Raw genomic sequence first — 20,509 nt, forward strand, 5'->3', positions numbered from 1 at the left:
AACAAGGAAAAACTGCAAAGTAATAGGTGTTCTCCACAGTCAAATATTGCAACAGCAACCAGAACAGATTTTTTTGCTGAAAAAAATCAGGCATGTAGCATCTGATTTGGGGACTGAATGTATTCAATTCTAGAGATAACAGAAAAATGATGAAAAGAACTTAAAAAGAGATTTTCAGGAAGATGGCAGAGTGGTAAGGAGCCACAAATCAGCCTCTCCAAGATTCACAATCCAGACACCGGAAAATAATAACCTAAGGAAGAAAAGAAGGAGACAGGTAGGATCCTGGGACCCAGGAAGGATCTGATGAGAAAGCTGTAGTCTGCAGAGAAATTGAAGAGCCAGAACATAATGCAGAAAAAATGATGGGGCAACCTGCACTTTATCACTGGTTCCTGACCCAGGACTCCAAGAAAGAAGGCTGAACCTACAAGAAACATAGTGAACGTAGGGGCTGCCATCCTAATTTCAGATGAAATCAGCCAATACTGATCAGAAGAGATAAAGAAAGTCACAGCATATTGGTTAAGGGAACAGCTCGACGGGAATTATATATTCATCAAACACCAGTGCAACCAACTTCATGAAACAAAAACTAACGAGCATGATAAATCATAGGAACACCAATGTAATTGTAATGGGGCCTCTCAATAGCACACTCACAAACAGACAGATCAACTAGGCAAAAAAAATCATCAAAGAAGTATCAGAGTTGAACCAAGCCTTTGAACAAATGGACCTAAAAATCACCAGAGTACCCATTCTTCTCAGTAGCACATGGTAATTTCTCCAAAACAGACCACATATTAGACCATACAGCATGTTTACGCAAATGCAAAAGAACTGAAATTTTCCTATGCATAGTATCAGATTACAGTGCAGTGAGACTAGAAATCAACTGCAAAAGACACCGCAGAAGGTGTGCAACCATATGGGAATTAAATAATACCCTTTTAAATTATCATTAGATCACACAGAAAATTAAAGAAGAAATTAGACAGTTTCTGCAATCAAACAACAATGTCAGTACTGAATTCTAGAACCTATGACACACAATGAAAGCAGTTGTAAGAGGGAAGTGTACAGCAGTGAATTCCCACATTAGAAAAACAGAACGCATTCAGATAAATAACCTAATCATGTGCTTCAAGGTCCTAGAAAAACAAGAACAACTGCAATCTAAAACTAGTGCAAGGAAGGAATTATAAAAAGCAGAGCAGAAATCAATATAACTGAATCAATGGAATCAATGTAATGTTAAAAAAATACAATGAATCAATGAATTGAAGAGTTGGTTCTTTGAAACAAACCCTTGACTCAAATCCAGGGAATTAGAAATGAAAAAGGCTAAATCACAATGGATTCTGCCAAAATGCAGAGTATTACTGTTAACTTCTTTGAGGACCTGAACTCTGCTAAATGGGTAACTCATAAGAAATGGTTAAATTCCTAGATTTATATGAACTACCAGATCTGAACCAAGATGATATAAAAAATTTTTAAAAGCCAGTATCAGTCAATAAAACTGAAGAAATACTAAAATAAAATTACCAAGAAAAGCCTAGGTCACAACAGATTCTCTGCCAAATTCCACAAAAACTTTAGAGAGGCTCTAATACCAATACTCCTCCAACTCTTTAATCAAATGGAAAGGGAACCATTACTTCCAAAGTCATTCCTGGAAGCCAGCATTGCCCAGATTCCAAAACCAGAAAAGGACCCAATAAAAAAAAAAAGAGAACTAAAGACCAATCTCTTTAATGATCATAGCTGCAAAAGTCCTTAATACTGGCAAACAGAATGCAGCAAAGCATCAGAAACATCATACATCATGACCAACTAGGATTCATTATAGAGATGCAGAGATGGGGGCTGGGGATTTAGCACACCGGCAAAGCGCCTGCCTGGCAAGCTCAAGGTTGTGAGTTCGGTTCCCGGTACCGGAGGAAAAAAAAAAAAAATAGAGATGCAGAGATGGTTTAACATACAAATCAATAAATGTACTTCACCACATAAACAGAAGCAAAAAACAAAAACCATGTAATCATCTCAACAAAGAAACAGCATTTCACAAAATTCAAAATTTATTCTTGATTTAAAAAAAAAAAAAACCCTCAACTAAATAGGAATAGAAGGTCTTTATCCTAATCCAATAAAAGCCATCTATGACAAACCATTGGCCATCATCATACTTAACAGAGAAAAGTTGAACTTTCTAAAATCAGGAACAAGACAAGGATGTCCACTATCAGCATTTTTGATTAACACAGTTCTCAAATATAAGCTATAGCAATTAGACAAGAGAAAGAAATAAAAGGGATATGGAACTACATTATCTGCAGATGATATGATTTTCTACACAGAAGACCCTAAAAACCACCAAAAGACTCCTAGAACTAATGACCAAATTCACTTGTATAGCAGGATATGAAGTCAACACTTAAAAATCAATAGCATTCCTGTATGACAATAACAAAACCACTGAGAGAGAAATTAGAGAAATAATAAATTTCACAACAGCATCAAGAAACATGAAATACTTAGGAATTAACCTAATCAAGAAAGTGAAAGACTATAACAACAAAAACTGTAATAATTCTGAAAAAGGAGACTGGAGCAGATACCACAAAATGGAAAGATAGTCCAGACTTTCTGGATAGGCAGGGCCAATACAGGCCAACGAGTCATACTTCTAAAACTGTTATAGAAATGTAAGCGATACCATTCAAAATACCAGTAACATTCTTACTGAACTGGAGAAAACAATCCTAGCTTTCACATGGAACCTGAAGAGACACAGCATAGCAAAAACAATTCTAGAAACAAGGGCAAGGCAGGGGTCATCACAATCCTGGACCTCAAGTTGTACTACAAAGCTAGTCATAAAAACAGCATGATATTGGCCAATAAAACTGGACCGTGGATCAGTGGAATAGAAGATACTCACACAACTCCAGGCATACTCAGCTATGCAATCTTTGACAAAGGGGCCAGATCTTTCACTGGAGGAAAGCTAGCCTCTTTACCAAATGAGGCTAGGAAAACTGGCCATCCACATGCCAAAGGTTGAACTTATGTCCACCTCTCCCCATGCACTGAACTAAAATCAAAATGGATCACAGATCTCAACATTAGATTTGTTGTATTTTTTTTAACATTACATTGATTCCATTGATTCAGTTACACTGATTTCTGCTCTGCTTTTTATAATTCCTTCCTTGCACTAGTTTTAGATTGAAGTTGTTCTTGTTTTTCTAGGACCTTGAAGCACATGATTAGGTTATTTATCTGAATGCGTTCTGTTTTTCTAATGTGGGAATTCACTGCTATAAACTTCCCTCTTACAACTGCTTTCATTGTGTGTCACAGGTTCTGGAATTCAGTACTGACATTGTTGTTTGATTGCAGGAAAAAAAAAAAAAAAAGGCCAAAAAATCAATTTTGTTAATCTTCTCAAAAAACTAATTCGGAGGTAAAAGTGATAAAGATACAATATGTACATGTATCAACCTCCAAAAACGAATGTAATCACTATGTACATAAACATATACTAGCAAATGTTTTAATAAATTAAAACAGCAACATTAAAAGAGACTTTTCAGGAATAAATGCTACAGCTTAAAAATGGCAAATTTCAAATAAACACCCTAATAATGCGTCCCAAAGACTTAGAAAATAACAAACTAAATCTAAATCATGCAATAAAACTAATTCTAAAGTTCAGAGAAGAATTGAATAGAGACTAACAATACTAAACATCAATGAAATAGAATTAGTTTTCTGAGAAGATTAACAAAATTGATTTTTTGGCCTTTTTTTTTTTTTTTTTTTTTTTGTCTTTTTGAGATAGGGTCTCACCGTGCAGTTCAGGCTGGCCTTCAGCTCACTTTGTAGCCCAGGCTGGCCTCAAACTTGCACAGTTCTCCTGCATGCTGGGATTCCAGGCATGTGTCACCATGCACGACAAAATTGACAAACCTATAGCTAAACTAAGAAAATAAGAGATGGCCCAAATAAATGAAATCACAGTTGGCAACAGAGACAATATAACTGATGTTACAGGATTAAAAAAAGATCATTAGGGAGTATCATGAAAAATGACATGCTCACAAACTGCAAAACCAGAGGATATGGGCAAATTTCTGAGTATGATCTACCAAAACTGGACCATGAAGACATAAATAATCTGCGTTTCCTCTGAAATGGAACAAGATAAGGATGCCCACTCTCACCTCTCTTATCCAAAATCATACTAGAAGCTTCAGCCAGTGTAATCAGCAAAGAAAGTAATAAAAAGCATACAAACAGGAAGGGAAGAATGCAATTATCCTTGTTTCCATATGATCTAATTTTACATAAAGGAAAACCTAAAGACTTCCCCAAAAGACTATTAGAACTGGTAAACTCAGCAAAGGATACAAAAGTCAACATAAAAATAAGTAGCTTCTCTATAAACCAATAATAAATCTGCAAAGAATGAAAGCAACCCTATTCACCACCAAAAATAAAAAATAAAATGCCTAGGAATAAATATAAGCATGGAAAAAATCTCTACAATGAAAATTATAAAACACCGATGAAAAAAACTTGAAGTCAGAGAAAGAGAGCTCTTCCATGTTCTTGGATTAGAAATATTAATTCTGTTAAAATGTCCATACTACACAAAGTGATCTAAAGATTCAATGTAATTTCCATCAAAATACAAATGAATTCTTTAAGAACTAGAAAAAATAATCTTAAAATTCATATGGAAGCACAAAAGATCCCAAATTATTAAAGTAATCCTGAGCAAAGAGAACAAAGCTGGAGTCATTATAATACCTGATTTCAAGATATGCTATAGAGCCACAGTAATCAAAACAACATGGCATTAGCATAAAAACAGAAACAGAGGCCAATTGGACAGAACAGAGATTCCAAAAATGAATTCATTCACCTACATCTAACTAATTTTCAACAAAGGGGCATAAACACACACTGGAGCAAGAAAAGCCTCTTCAATAAGTGGTGCTAGGAAAACTGTATATCTACATGTAGAAAATCAAAATTTGACTGCTCTCACTCTGCAAAAATCAACTTAAGATGAATCAAAGGCCTAAATGTATGATACAAAACTCTTCCATTACTGGAAGAAAACATAGGGGAAGTACTCCCAGATATTGGTATAAGCGATGATTTTCTGGATTAGACCCTAGAAGCACAGGAAATGCAGTCATGTACTAAGAAATGGCATCAGAGCGAGCTAACACGCTCTGTGCAGCAAAGGAAACGGAAGACAAGAAACAGCCTAAAGAATGGGACAAACGTGCAGACTATTCACCCGACAAAGGGTTACTAATAGCGACAATGTATAAGGAACTCTAAACATTTAAGGAAAAGTAATTTAAAAGTAATCTCATTAAATAGTGTTTAAGTGATCTGACCAAACACTTCTCAGAAAGAGCAGCAGAAATGGCCAACAAATGTGAAAAAGTGCTCATTATTACTAGCCATTAGGGAAATGCAAATCAAAATAATAATAAGGTATTATTTTACCCCAGTTTCTGGCTATTAAAAAAAAAATAGCAAATGCTGGAAAGAATGTTAAAATAGCAACCGTTGCCTACTAGTATAGCCATTATGAAGAACTGTATAGAGGTTCCTCAAAAAAAAAACCTAAAAAACCTGCCATATCATCAGCTATCCCACTTCTGAGTACACAGCCAAAGGAAATGAAATCAGCGTATCAGAGCGACACCTGCACGTCCATGTTTACTGCAGCACCATTCACGCTGGCTAAGATAAACGTGACGAAAATGTGATACCTATGCACGATGAGTTATTATTCGGCCATAGAGAATGGAATCTTGTCATTTGCAGCAGAATGTATCAAACTGGAGAACATTAGGTTATGTGAAAAAAGCCAGACACTGAAAGACAAGTACCACACGACTCCCATATGTGCAAGTTAGCACAAGTCCAGAGTGGAACACTGACTACTGGAGGAAGGGGACGTGTCAGCTGGGAAGGTGGAAGAAGGCAGGTTGGGTCTGATTGGCAAAACACACGCACAGAAGCATCACAGTGAATCCCATTAATAGGCACAATTAATATGTCTTAAAAGAACGTAAAAAAGTACTTATTTTAATTAATGATACATTTCACCTTTATAGAGATTTTTTTCTAAAATATATTACTTCGGTCTGTTTATATTTCTAATGAAAAATGTTTGCGACCCCTCAAATTAATAATTGAGAGCATGGACTGCTACAATTCTTTACTTCCCACAGCATCTTTGCTTACTTGTTTAACTCTTCAAATAATGCTCCAAATTTTGCTACTTCATACGGCGAATTGAGACCATCTTGACATTCACTTAATTTGGAAATTAAGGAATCAGAACACTTAACATTATTGAGCTGAAAAGAAATGGAAGAAAATGTCAAAATAGTCAATGTACATGCATACAATTTAAATTATTTATCAAAAATATCATTTAAGCGTACTATATCTTTATTTAACAGTGTACTTGTAGTCCAAAAGAAATTTTAGTCCTATTGAAAACATGATACTTTTCTAACAATGAAATCACTGTCAATATCTGAATGATTATTAAGATGGCAGAGAAAATATAGTGAACTATTTCCTCAGTATGAAAAGGTGACAAAAACAAAACAAGTAACACTATGATCTGAGTTAAATTTTCTGAAAGAAAAGAATAGTTTGTTTCAAGGAAACTGCCATAATTATCTCAGCTGTTCCATTTACTGAGCAATTTTAGACCACTACATTACTTTCCTGAGTGTGAATGTCACTCAGTGCAAAATGAGGGTGGTCTGTGAAGAACAATGGGAAGCAGGTGAGCATCCATTTTTACCGTGGAAGGTACGATAGACACATAACTTATAGGCTAACCTAACATGAATCTAATAATAATGGATATCTACAGCATTTCTCACTTTTAGCCCATGAAACACAGAAATGGGGAATCCAAAGCAATCATTTACAGAGAAAGAAGAGCAGAGTCGAGGTTTGCACAGTTGTGCAGACTGTAATCCAAGCACACACACTGGAAGGCCGAGGCTGAGGATCACTTGTGTCAACGTTTGAGACTACGCTGAGTAACAGGGAGACTGTCTCAGGAAAAAAACAAGAAGGGAATAAAGGAAAGGTAGAGACACTGAATGTCTCTGGTGGAAAAATTTTAAAATGGACTGAAATCTGAGACAGCTGATGCTAAGGCTCATCTAACTGATACGTCTCAGGCTCAGAAAGAAAGTGACTGAGCCACAGAGATACAGTCACCGGAAGTGACACAGGAACACACTGCCAAACAGGAAGTGGGGGGGAGTTCAGTGGTGACACAGTGTACCTGACTAGGGCGCCCTGGGTCCAGCCCCCCGGGCAGAAAAATAAAAGAGAGAAATGTAAATATAACACTTTAATTCTAACTGCTCTAGCAATCTCTCCAAAAAAGCTATTAAACACTTCGCTAATGCTTCAGGTATGACTTGAAGGGCATCAGCCACTCTTCTCGGTCTTCTGCCTTACTAGGTGTGACTTTTTACCTGTCTAGAGTTTGTCACTCACCTGCAGTGTATACAATGGATAGGCTAGAGGAGGTCGTTTCAGTAGCAATCACAGTGTTTTAGAATCTGTCCTACAAACTATACAGCAGCGAGAATGAATCATAATTTGATCTGGAATGCAAGATTTTGTCTTACAAGTAAAAGGATAATTGAATGTCTTTCATTACATCATTCAAAAATTATTTGGCCCTTAATAAGGCTAACAGATCACAGGAATTCAATAGCTAATTTTCTCCTCACCAAGGAACAATAAAACATACTTTGATAAAAACTTTAATAAAACTGACGTATATATTATACAATATATAATGTTAACACAGTATATGTAATAGTTTGTGAATTTACATATTTATTTTGGATTTATTTATAAATAATATAGTAAATGTGGCATAAAACCAGTACATGCTAAAAATAGGACAAATTTAAAACTAATTTATTTTTAAGTCTGATTTTTTTTTAAAGGGTTTCACTATGCAGTTCAGTCTGACCTTGAACTCACTTTGGAGGCCAGTCTGGCCTGGAACTCTCAATGATCCTCCTGCCTCAGCCTCCTGAGTGCCAGGATTACAGGTATACACCACCACACCTGATACAAATCTTTTTTTTTTGGCGGGGGTACTGCAAACCAAAGGGAGGACCTCATGCTTGCTAGGCCAGCACTAATTCTTAGCTCAGTGGCACAGTACCTGCCTGGCAAGCACAAGGTCCTGAGTTCAATTCTAGGTACCAAAAAATAAAAGAAAGAACTAAGTTTTAACAAGACATTTACATAACTATTTTTTTCATTGCCACTATCGTTATACAGTAACTTAATATTTTTATTTTAAAATTATGTCTGTATAGTTGATCATTTCTATGTATATTCTGTTTTGTTTTCTTTTGTTTTTTCCATTTCTTGAGATAGGATTTCAGTTTGTAGTGTAGGCTGGTTTTAACTCACTGTATAGCCCAGGTTGGCCTCAAACTCATGTCGATCTTCCCGGCTCGTCCTCCCAAGTGCTGGGATTACAGGTGTGCACCACTATGCCTGGCTGTATGTATATTCTAGCAGATATTTTAGAATTTAAAACTTTGAAATCTAGAAATTTAAATTTTTTAAAATGCCTGTATAGTCACCATATCACTAGTCATTTATAGTGATTATAAACATAACTACTGTAAAACACACTGAACTACTTTCAATTTTCTATTAACAATCCTCTAAAAGAATGATAATTTCTAAGGTTTATATAGAACACTCCTATTTTTGGATTCATAAACTTCTGCACTGCAGAAAATTTTTTTGACCAAAGATGAATTATGTTCATAATTTATCTAACTTGGTTAAATTTGTACCAATTTGCAATCTACATTTTTCAAATCTATAAAAAGAGGAAAAAGGGCTGAGGATTTAACTCAGGGGCACAGCGCCTGCCTGGCAAGTATAAGGTTGTGAGTTCGATTCCCAGTACCGGAAAAAAACCAAAAAGAAAAAAAATAAAATAAAAATAAAAAGAGGAAAAAATATATCATGTAAATACACTGATGTAAATGCTAAAATTTAATAATTCAAAGATACCTGGTCATTTTGCTTTTTTCCAAATGCAACCTTCAGAGGACAAGGCACTGCTGTGGGAGTGAAATTCTGTTTTGGAATATGTCGATCAGGAGATAATTCTGTTGAAAAAGATGGTGGAGTAAAACTGCAGTTTTCTGTTCTGCCGAACTGAGGTTCAAACACACTATATGAGTCCATAATTTGTGATGACTAGAGGAAAAAAAGATAAAGTCATTTAAAACTGTACAAACTAAAGAGGTCAGAAAAAAAATGAGAAATGAAGGAAAAAATGGAAACAACGTCTTTGAAAATAAGTGGGGGGGGAGGAGTTGAAGGGAGGGTGAGAGAAAGGGGAGAAAAAGAATCCAGATACGTCACGTACAGGTACAAACTCCCTATGATGAACGTGATCATTATGTACCTAAAATGTACCAGTAAATTTAATTTAAAAATAGTAAAAGTACAGTAAGTGATGAGGGCATAGGTTACCAAAGAAAAAGTCCTAAGGAAAGGGAAGCCAATCATGGGATTCACTAATGAAAGCGGTCATCAGAGCCGGCACTTAGTACTTCTTTCCCTGTGTATCGCTGCCTTTTGCTCCTGTCCACCTCAGGCTCCAGCCTATCTGCCACTCTCTGTGACAGGAGATCTGAATACCACTAACCACAAGTCAGGGTGTAGGGTTCTCAAGGGATGATTTTAGTGTCGCTGCTATTACTATTCTGGCAGATCAATGGGAAGAAAGAAGAGCTAACAGTATGGCACGAAACATTAAACAAAATTTCAAGCTTCAATCACAATCTGCATTTCAAGTTCATTAAAGTTTTGTTTACTAAGAAATACTTGTCACACTTTGAAGAAAAATCATTGGGATAAATGTAAGGACTGAATATCACTATTTGATATAAACAATTGTTTGAAGAGATAAACTGCTCAATAAACTTGTGAACTTAACAGAATCCCCTAAGGGAATTGCCTTCTGCAACTCTTCACTAGCAAGCAGAATCAAATGTTACACGCATACACGCCTATCACACTTCCCGTACCCCAAAGGATTCTCATAAGCAGTCAATTAAAATATCCTTAAGGTATGGGTTTTCTACCTTGGAAAGCTTTTTAATACTCATTTGAAAGAGTATAAATTTTTAAAGGTGAATTTTCTCCAATATTCAAAAATTTATTCAGTGGGATGTCACAGTTGTTAAAATACCTTATGAAAACATTTTTTAAAGTCCTACCTGAACTGGGCCACATCCTTCCTTGTTACCTAGTTCTTGACAATGTATATTACTGAAAAGAAAATTTTAAGGTGAAAAATACAAAAAGCAGTAAAATTAACTTTTTATATATTTAAAACTCATAGTGCTCTACACAACCATATGAAACATACCAAATTATAAGTAAATCATTCCAGAGTCATAACATTACTGAGTTTTATGAGGATTAAATAAACATTTTCATGATAAAAATGTGTACAAAATATGTAGGCCATTTAATAAAGGTCCTAATAGTTTTATAGTATCATCAGGCAAACAAAAATTGGGGTAAGAAGGTAAGTACCTTGTTCAGGCTACAATAAATGAAAGTCTTGATAATAAGTAATGTAAATACCTTGTAATAAAATACCAGCAAAAACTTACTTGTTTTCTGTATCATCAAGGCAGAGTTTAGAAGGAATATACTGAGGTGACATTGGAAGTTCTAACTCAAATTGTCTTAGAGGCATTTTTATGTCTCTATTCATGTTCACATGGATTGGTTTCTTCACAATTTCTACAGTGAAAAAATGTTAAATTATAATTTAAAGAAATATTTTAAAGCATTATTTGATATATCACAGTTACTAAGTAAATATGAATCTAAGAAATTTTACTGAAATACTTTCTAGACATGCTAGAAAAAGTCAATACAGTATTAACAACCGTCACATAATTTAAAACACCTCTCCTTAATCTTTTTATTTATTTATTTATTTTTTTGTCTTTTTGAGACAGGGTCTCTGCAATTTAGGCTGGCCTTGAGCTCACTTTGTAGCTCAGGCTGGTCTCGAACTTGCAACGATCCTCCTGCCTCAGCCTCCCAAATGCTGGAACTACAGGCCTGGCTCACCTTTCCTTAAATCTTACATACCCTTCAAGAATGGGGCCCTACTAATGTAGTTCTACTTTATCCTTCTGTTGGAGGATGTTCTGTCGTAAAGTTTCATCATGTTACATATTTTCTCTATTATAGCACTTTGCATACTTTGTTTTTGAGTTTTATCTCCCTCACTGGATTTTAAAATGTAAAGACTTGTCCCTTTTTATAGAAGATATACAGTTTTGTCGGTTCAGTACTTTTACCTACTCATCATTTCTGATAAATGTTTTTTATACCTACTCTCACAATATGTATCTAACGCAGACTGTATCTTCCTTTAAAACTCTCCCTCTCTGGGCAAAAGAGTTGGTTTAGGGGTAGTCATTTGATGACAAACAAACCAGTAATAAAATCCAACCCTTGCGTTTTAAGTTAAATTGTTCCATTACTAGGACCTTGGGCATGAGTAGAATTTAAAATTTGGAGACAAAGAAACAACTCTTTCTCTGGTTGCCAAACTAGGAGAAATTAGCCATATACATTACTTAAGGCCATGTTTTTTGAGCCTTAACGATAAATCTGAGAGCAGAAAGCTAATAGCTTACAGGAAAAAGAAACTGAATAGTACTCAAGTCCCTGATTCACGTTGCCTTGGAGGCCCATTTCATCATCCTTCCTTTTAGTTGAATGAGTAGATATAAAATGAGTAAAAATATGTGTAACTCTCTGCCTAGAAAGAATACAATAACTGATGCTACACCATGGTAAATTATGATCTAATAAATAAATTTTATAGAACACACATATAATGCCAAAACAAACACAAATGGACTAAGCAACAAAAGATGTAAAGCAAATATTAAGGTGCTAATTGAAGAGAACAACCAAATTTAAAATGAATTTTCTACATGCTTTGAATTCTAAAATTCAGACTAACTAGAAAGTTAAATGTTATTATAATCACATCAATGTCAAAGCAAAATGGTAACAGGAAGACTTACCAGGTGCTTTCTTCTTACAAGATATCTGATTTACTATATAAAGGTTAAGCAGGTCTAAACTGACTGTGGAATTTTTGACAGGAGACAAAGCTCCCAGTAATTTCATTTTTGATTTTAACCGATTCCTTTCAAAGTATTCCTAAAACACATAAAAAAATTAAATGTACCAAGTAGGTGGTTTAAGGTAAAATCATAAATAAAAAGCACAATGCTATTAACACATTAGTAATTTCACGTTTTTGTGACACTACCCTTATATTCTTACATACAAATTAAAGTCAATAATGTCGAACTTGAACCATGCCTAAAGATTCTAAGTTTCATAGCTTTTTATAATCTTTCTCTTGTTACCATAACTTTTAAGTTGGAACCTTAAAAGGTATTCCTAGGTATCAAAAGGTGAGAAATTATCTGTATACAGAAAAAAACTGATAAAACTGCTAATCTGCCACGTTAAAAACTTGTTTTCCTACTAAGTACGCTATCCTGCAAACACAAAAAGCCTTAAAAGATATAGCTAGGTGCCATTAAAAGTCAACTGAAGTGGGAAGGAAAAGCAGGTCTATAAGAACTAATCTAAAAAATACTTACTTCCTTCTATCCCTCTGTGACTCCTGACCTGCACATAATTATCACATTTCATGCAGTTTTTATTTTCTTGGCTGTGTGAACTATAATTATTCTTCCTTATCTTTGTTATCTTCTTTCTAAATTACACCTTTAATTTATCAAGTTCAAAAGCATTTATTTAATATTTACTTTTGAGCAATTTTTATGTATTAGACACTATAATAAGTTCTCTTAAAAAATGTTCTGTCTCACTAAAGAATTAATAATACAACTCCTTAAGCTTGTTTATATAAATGTGAATTGTCATAAATGAAAAAATTCCAAGGTGGCAAAAATTTTAATGCAAATAGTTATGTTTGAAAGTGGTTATATTATTGTATTTTTAAAAGGTTAAGGGTTTTTCACATTAACATCTTGGAATTCTGTCAATTACAACCATTTTTTAAAATCACTAAAACACTTGTAAAAACTGTAAGAGATTTGCCAGGTATCAACCAAAAGGAACAAATGTCCTGTTTTACAAAACAAATCATAGAAAAACATATACATTCATGTTTCGTGTGAATGAGTTACAACCCTAAATTGGACAAAAATGTTGTTAAAAGATCACACTGTGGTCGCGCAGTGAAATACCTTTAGGATGTTTAGGATCACCAAGTCGGTGTTAGATCTTTAATTGATGGTATCTTGGAATTAAGATGTTACTTCTTCAAGCACTGCACTTTGGGATGAACAAAATCAGAACGTGGAAGACAGCACAATTATAACTAAGTGTGATAACGGAGGATACAAAACCCTTAGAAAGGGCCTGTAAATTATGGTTTAGGAAAAGGCCAAGTAGCGGGAGGACAGGAAGACAGGGAGTTTCTTAGGAAGTGATTTCTAAGCTCGGGGTGAGTCAGACTTAGCCAAAGAGGGTAGTAATAGAAGGCTCCAGGAACAAGAACAGAGTAAAGACTGACACAAAAGAGTATCCCTTCATTGCAGAGCGCCGTGCTCACCTCGAATCTGTGTTCTTAGAAAGGACAAAGGTATGTGTCAAAACTAGGCTCAATTTTTCTGTCAAATCTCACTTGGTAGAAACAATAGGAGAACAACTTGAAAATATGGACAATCAGACAAAATCTAGAGAAAGTGTCAAAGAAAGCATGGGAAGAATTTGTCTCAGCACGAAGGGAATAGCAGACTGTGTCAATGATGATATATTGAAACGCTGGACTGATATTATTCAACTCAACAACATAAAGTTCGTTGCTGACGTGATCAAGAGCTATACGGTGCTGCAGGCTGAGACATCAATAGGAAGCGAGAGCAGGAAAGAGAAAGGATCCAGACAGGCCAAATGTCAAAACTGTCACTTGTTTTTCTTTGCATTTTATTACTTTTGGTCATATTGATACACTGGGTTTTGGTTTCTTGTTTGTCTTCCTGTTTTGGAACTTTTTTTTTTTTGGTACTGGGAATCGAACTCACGACCTCATGCTTGCCAGGCAGGCGCTTGTGCCGCTGAGCTATATCCCCAGCTGTTTTGAAAGTTTTTGTAAAAGGAATGTTACTGCATGGATTCTTCTATGAGTTGTTTTTTTCTTTGCTCAATATTAGGTACTTGAGAGTGATCTACACTAATTACACGTAGCTGACACATTTGTAGTGCTGAACCATTACTTGGATGTGCCAAAATTTAACAGTTACTGCCAGTGAATGTCCAGCATGTTCCCTTCCATTCCTCCTCCCTCTCAGTGCACTTCTTTCTCTTCCTCTTTTTGTTATTTTAGACATAACAGTGACAGTCTTATACACGTCTCCAACTACCCATGTACAGAAATTTCCAAGACACACACTTCTGTAGTAAGGATACGCGTGCTCAAATTTCCTATGTAGTACAGTCACTGTGGTAACACAAGATAAATGGAAGTAGAACGCAAGGCCATGACAGCACTCTATAATTCAAAGACAACTCGAATTATAGCGCTAACACTATAGGTAGTGAGATATGACAAATTTATGATGTACCTTAGAAGTAGAAAGACTGCAAAAATCAACAATTATCTTGAAGTCAGCCTGAGCAAAAATAGTTGGAAGAAAATATTCCAGTTTCACTTAGGGGAATTTATTAATGGTGGAAAAATATTTCAGAAGAACACGATTTGCATAAAGCTAAAACAAAAAATTTTCCTTACCTTTTGCTTTCTTTTTTCCTGCTTGATCAGAACTCTGGTCCTAAAAAGGGGCCAAAGATAAGACATGGAGTGATTACAGATTTGGTTTCTAAGATGACTGCCATTTTAGTTGAAATGATGATTTAAAATTAAAATCTAAACCTGTACTGATCACTATATTATTTCCTGCAAAGAAGCTGAAGATATTCTTAGGAAGCGGTGAAGTCCAAGATTAACGGATCAGCAGGTCTGATGCCTGGTCACGGCTCATTTTCTGGTTCAGAGATGATGCTTCTCATTGTGTCCTCATATGGTAAAAGAGGTGAGCTAGCTTTCTCTTTTACATGGGCCCTAATCCCAATTTTCTTAGGAAATCCAAGATCTACTTAAAATGAATAATTTAGTACAAAAATAAATATGAATTCCAAAACCAAGGTAAACAAAGAGAAATTAATCCACTGAAAAGACTATATCATGGAAACAGTCTTAATTGGTAGCAATGTTCATGGACAATATTTCTATTTTCTTTGTATTTCAAAATTCTACTGGAATCAAAAGGGAATAAAGAGCAGATAAAAATTATTTAGAATCTAAGGAAATGTGAACTTGATTGAGATATGATCTTTATGATAATTGAGAAAAGGTATCACAGCTCTCTGCCCACACACTAACAAACCACAGAAATGTATCACCCACAGTTCTGGAGGCTGTAAAGTCCAAGATCCAGGCGCCAACAGGATCGGGTGTCTGGTGAGGATCTGCTTTCTGGGTCATAGAACACGCCTTCACGATGTATTCTCATTGTGTCCTCACGTGGTAAAAGGATGAGCTATCTCTCTGGGCTATCTTCAAGGGTACTAATCTCAATCAGGAAGGTTTCTGCTTGTCTGATCTAATCACCTCCAAACGTCCTGCCTCCCAATATCACCACCCTTGTGGTTCGTATTTCAACGTATGAAAGGGGAGGGGGACACAAATATTCAGACCATAGCACCTTCTTAAAAAAAAAAATCTAGTCATTATGGATGATCCTTGTGCCAAAATAAGAGTGCAATATTTAATGCTTATAAGATGTTTACTAATCCTTAACAGTGGAATAATATAAAACATTCTGCTTATCTTTTAGGTATGTATGAAAATAGTGTCAAATTCATTATGTAAGAACTATAAAATGATAAAAGGTATCTTAAGTGTATGAGATTGTACAATATCAAAATAACAACTGCTAATAATGAGTACTAAAAATCTTGCACTATTCTAATTACTTTAGACACTGCACATGTATAAACTCGTTAAATCTTCACAGCAACTCTCTAAGGTAGGTTCTATTTCTGAACCCAATTTACTGATGAGAAATTAAGTCAGAGAGAAATTAAGTACTATTCCCAAGGTCACACTGCTAAAAAGTGATACTGGTAGGACTCAGATCCACAAAGTCTGATTTGGAAGTTTTTAACCAAAATTACCTTACACAGCCCCTCCAATATGTCAACTGAGAGTATGCAAAGATGTGTATTATTTCCAGTGATTCTCATATGCATAATGAATGACAGATACTGAATATTCCCAGACTCCTTCACTTACCAAACTTGTCACTTAATGTATTTTCTATTAGTTATGTATTAGTTATTCATTTTGCACTTATTGACCCAAAAAAACCCTTCATTTTATGCTCTAACAGCATCATAAATACACTGCTGCCATTCCAACTTAACCAATGAAGATGGAAGGAAATTATATTGCCTTAACTCACCAAGTACTAGGGCACATTTTAGAGATCAGTTTATTCTCCATTATTTTTTGCTGCATAATTAGTTCCATGTTACAGAGCTCAATAAAATTGGGACAAGTCAAATTCTGAAAATGTTCTTCATGTATACCTACATCAGCTTTGTCCAGACTGGTGTTCCATTATTTAGGACACTTATAGTTTCTACCAAATTCTGCATACTACATAATGCCTATCCCTATGGACCCGAGAAAAAATTTATGGATTTGAGCCCAATAATATCTAGATCAGCCTACTAATAACTTGACCACAGTGAAAGTGAAAAAGGAGTCTGACATATATGTCAAAGGTCAATTTGAGAACATTTTGAATTATTAAGGCTATCTCTGTTATTAAAGTACTGTATATCCATATACTCTAACTCTTTACTCAATATAGTGACTTGTGGGGCTAGGGATTTAGCTCAGCGGCAAAGCGCCTGCCTGGCTAGCGCAAGGTCGTGAGTTCAGTTCCCAGTACCGGAGAAAAACCAAGAAAAACCAAAAAAAAAAAACAAAAACAAAAATATAGTGACTTGTAATTACATGTATTAGAGACGATTGCATTAAAATTCTTAGTTACAAACAAAAGCATATTTGACTGATTCAAACAAAAAATAAATACTTATTAAAAGGAAACTGCGTAGTCAACAAATCTCATGAGAAGCCTGAGGAACCAGATTTTGCAAAGAGCATGAACAAGGTAGTCTCCTCAGCTGCAGGATCACGCCAAAGCATGAACAACTGGCCTCGTAAGGACACCACTGCTGCTACTACTGAACGCTGGGTACCACGGCCTGCACCATCGCCACGCCTGGACAGTGCATTCTGCCCATGGCTGCTCTACAGTTACCAACTCCTGATTCTCTCATCTACTTTCAAGTCTGAGTATACTATGATATGAACAACTAGTTTTCAGGATCCACAGGAACATCTCATTATCAGCTGTCCAACATCCAGTTCCAGGTCCCTTCCCCATCACCTCCTTTCCCTGAGACACCTAGAAGTCTCTAAACCTGCAATCGTCTCAAAAAAAGCAGAACCTGGAACACCACCTGATGATGTGCTCACACTCAAGAACAAGCAGTAATCTCATGGGAACCACACTGTCTTTGAAGCTGTAAGGATTCCAGAGAACCATGGCACTGAGATAATGACCAACCAATCCTGCCCCATACCAACTTCGCCTTCAAAGCTGGCCTCATGATTTTTTGAGCAGGCTACTCTGAACCCCTGCATCAGAGAGTGTTCCTTTCAGTTCTTCTAGCTGTAGATAAACCTATCAGTGTTTCACACTGATACATCCTGCAATTCTATTTCTGTAACATGAGTCAAGAACCTGCTCCAAACCGGTAGATGCCTGTAATTCTTGTGCTCTAGAAGGCTCACGCAGGAAGATCACAGTTCAAGTAGAGCTAACTTAGATCCTACCTCAGAACAAAAAACAAAAATTTTGGTGAAGAGAGGTAGATCTGTGCGAAGGTGCTAGGTTCAACACCCAGTATTGAAAAATAAAACCTGTTCATTGGGCCAATTTTTTTTTTTTTTTTGGTTTTTCTCCGGTACCGGGAATCGAACTCACGACCTTGCGCTTGCCAGGCAGGCGCTTTTGCCGCTGAGCTAAATCCCCAGCCCCTCATTGGGCCAATTTGAGGTTGCTGTTTCCTCTTTTTGAAGTCTCTGTGACAGACACAGAGCTCAGTGCTAGGCTGCTAAAGATTACAAATGTCTTCTAAAGAGCTCAGACTCTTTAAGAGCTCACACTGCTTTACAAATGTCTTCTAAGAGCTCACACTACTTTAACTTTAATCAAGTTAAAGTAGATGATAATAAGAAAATTCCTGAAAGTTGCTTTATATGATTTTCTTACAAAAATAAAATAGTAATGACTCACTAAAAAGTGCGGGAAACTATCTGCAATTTCATATGTGATAAAAATAAATCACACCACAAAATTTGCACATAATCAAAAGGACTTGCAAATGATTTCCCAGAAGGTATTCACTAAAACCAGTCTACACTGACTACTCTAGTATTAAATATGTAGCCATGTTTTAAGTTCTAATGTATTTCTTTGATTTATTAATTTTAAAGTATGTCTTTGATTTCATGTAACTATTTTCCAACACACTTTACTAAACAGGCAAGCGGCCTAAAACACAGCTCTGATTATCACATCAGGCCACGCTTTCCCCTAGCATGGTCCCAATTTAACTTGCACCTTTGTTTACTGTTCTACTTCAAGAATTCACATACCCAATCAAAGCAAAATATATTCACAGCACTTCTCTCCTTAGTAGGGGAATTTTTCCCACTATATTTTTATATTCAAAACTTTCAATTCCTTCAAGATTCCATTTAAAAGCCAATTTATTCCTGAGAGTTATATATGCTTTACAAAAATAACTTTTACCAGTGTTGCTCTAATTTTGTCCTAAAAGGAGAATTACCAGAAATTGAGAGGTGAGACACAAGATAGGAATGAGGCTCATTGTTTTAATGGTAATTACTATGTTATTCTGGAACACAGAATTTTTAAAGAAATACACTGCAACCATCTCATTCAACGAACGCTTGAATGAACAACACAAACTGCCATTGTACCTACACATTTAAAAGAAAATCAATAGGCCATACTTGTTCATAGTTATTCACAGAACACTGTAAGTTACTCACTCTAGTAGGAAGAATAAAGATATTCACTACATTATTCTTTGCTAAGAAAGAAAAATAAGAAAATGAGAGAAATGCAAAAGAGTTAAAGGGAGCGAAAGAAGGAAGAGAAGAGAGGAGAAAGAAAACAGGAGACTGGAAAGGAAAACCATGCTGACTACAGAATTCATCAGGAGTTCCTACCCTTTGATATTCTTTCTAATAAGATTTAAAGGAAAATGATAAATACTGTTTAAATAAGAAAAAAAGACATAAAAACAAGGTTGTCAAAGAAACACTAATGTGTAATTCTACAGAACTATACAGGAGTTAATGAAACTATGTAGGAATTAAACATTATGGGTGTCATACTCATAAATGTATTACATTATCAGTCTGAAATTGTTCTTTTAGTTTCCTTTTCTTCTTTGTTTTGTTTGTTCACTGATTAATTTATTTTCCTAGGAGTCATGATGCTATGTAAAGAAACTGCTTCAGAATGTTAGGATCTTGTACTAATATCTAAGCATAATTGTAAAACGTAAAGAAAGCTAATGGATCAATGAATAGAAAATGAAAAACAATATTTCATGCTTTTTGTCACCTTAAAGTTAATATTAGCATGAAATATCAAAATGTAACATTACTAGCTAGTAGACTTATTAAGATTCAAGACAGTAACTAGCCTAGAAAAAGTACTTACATTGGTTTTCCAAAAAACTAAAGGAGGTCAACCTGATGTGTTAGGAATAGTAACGATGTATGTTAGAATGTTGTCTTTCAAAAGCATTTCTCGCGTAATACATGAGGAAGGATTTTAGAGATGTACAAATTACAAAAAAAGAATTTTAAAATCTATGAAACATAGCAGAAATTTATGTGACACTCAAAATCACAGAGCCTAATTAAGTTCTAAGGACTAAATTAGTATTTTCACACAGAAAATATTACTCCACAGTTACAGGCTATACTCCTAAACATGAACAATCTAAATCATATACTAGAAGAGATTTTAGAAATTATAATGACACTCCAAGACAGAAGTATATTTCAGGCTGTTCATATACCTTTAAACCAGGAAGAAAATGAATTTATTCATAGTTCCACTAATACTGTTTCTAAAATTTAGATATATTCTCAGAAAATTTAATATATTTCCATTAAATTTAATAATGT

At 35.2% G+C, this 20,509-nt stretch overlaps 1 protein-coding gene across 7 annotated transcripts in view; it reads right to left on the reverse strand.

Moving 5' to 3' along the window:
• LOC102029312 (chromosome unknown open reading frame, human C12orf40) overlaps positions 1-20,509 on the reverse strand; it is an 86,759-nt gene that overhangs the window by 16,077 nt on the left and 50,173 nt on the right. For 6 of the 7 annotated variants that reach the window (XM_005407103.1, XM_013505953.1, XM_013505954.1 and 3 more), the window contains 6 exons: positions 14,936-14,975; positions 12,186-12,324; positions 10,746-10,878; positions 10,344-10,395; positions 9,127-9,315; positions 6,283-6,398 (listed from right to left, as the gene is read on the reverse strand). In XM_005407103.1, the coding sequence (XP_005407160.1) occupies positions 6,283-6,398; positions 9,127-9,315; positions 10,344-10,395; positions 10,746-10,878; positions 12,186-12,291 (596 nt within the window). In that variant the 5' untranslated portion in view covers positions 12,292-12,324; positions 14,936-14,975. Of the gene's footprint in view, positions 1-6,282; positions 6,399-9,126; positions 9,316-10,343; positions 10,396-10,745; positions 10,879-12,185; positions 12,325-13,388; positions 13,724-14,935; positions 14,976-20,509 lie in introns of those variants that run through there. The other variant, XM_005407106.2, reaches the window with a different exon arrangement.

Source organism: Chinchilla lanigera, unplaced genomic scaffold (assembly GCF_000276665.1).
Source record: "Chinchilla lanigera isolate Chin_1 unplaced genomic scaffold, ChiLan1.0 scaffold00104, whole genome shotgun sequence".
NCBI lineage: Eukaryota > Metazoa > Chordata > Mammalia > Rodentia > Chinchillidae > Chinchilla > Chinchilla lanigera.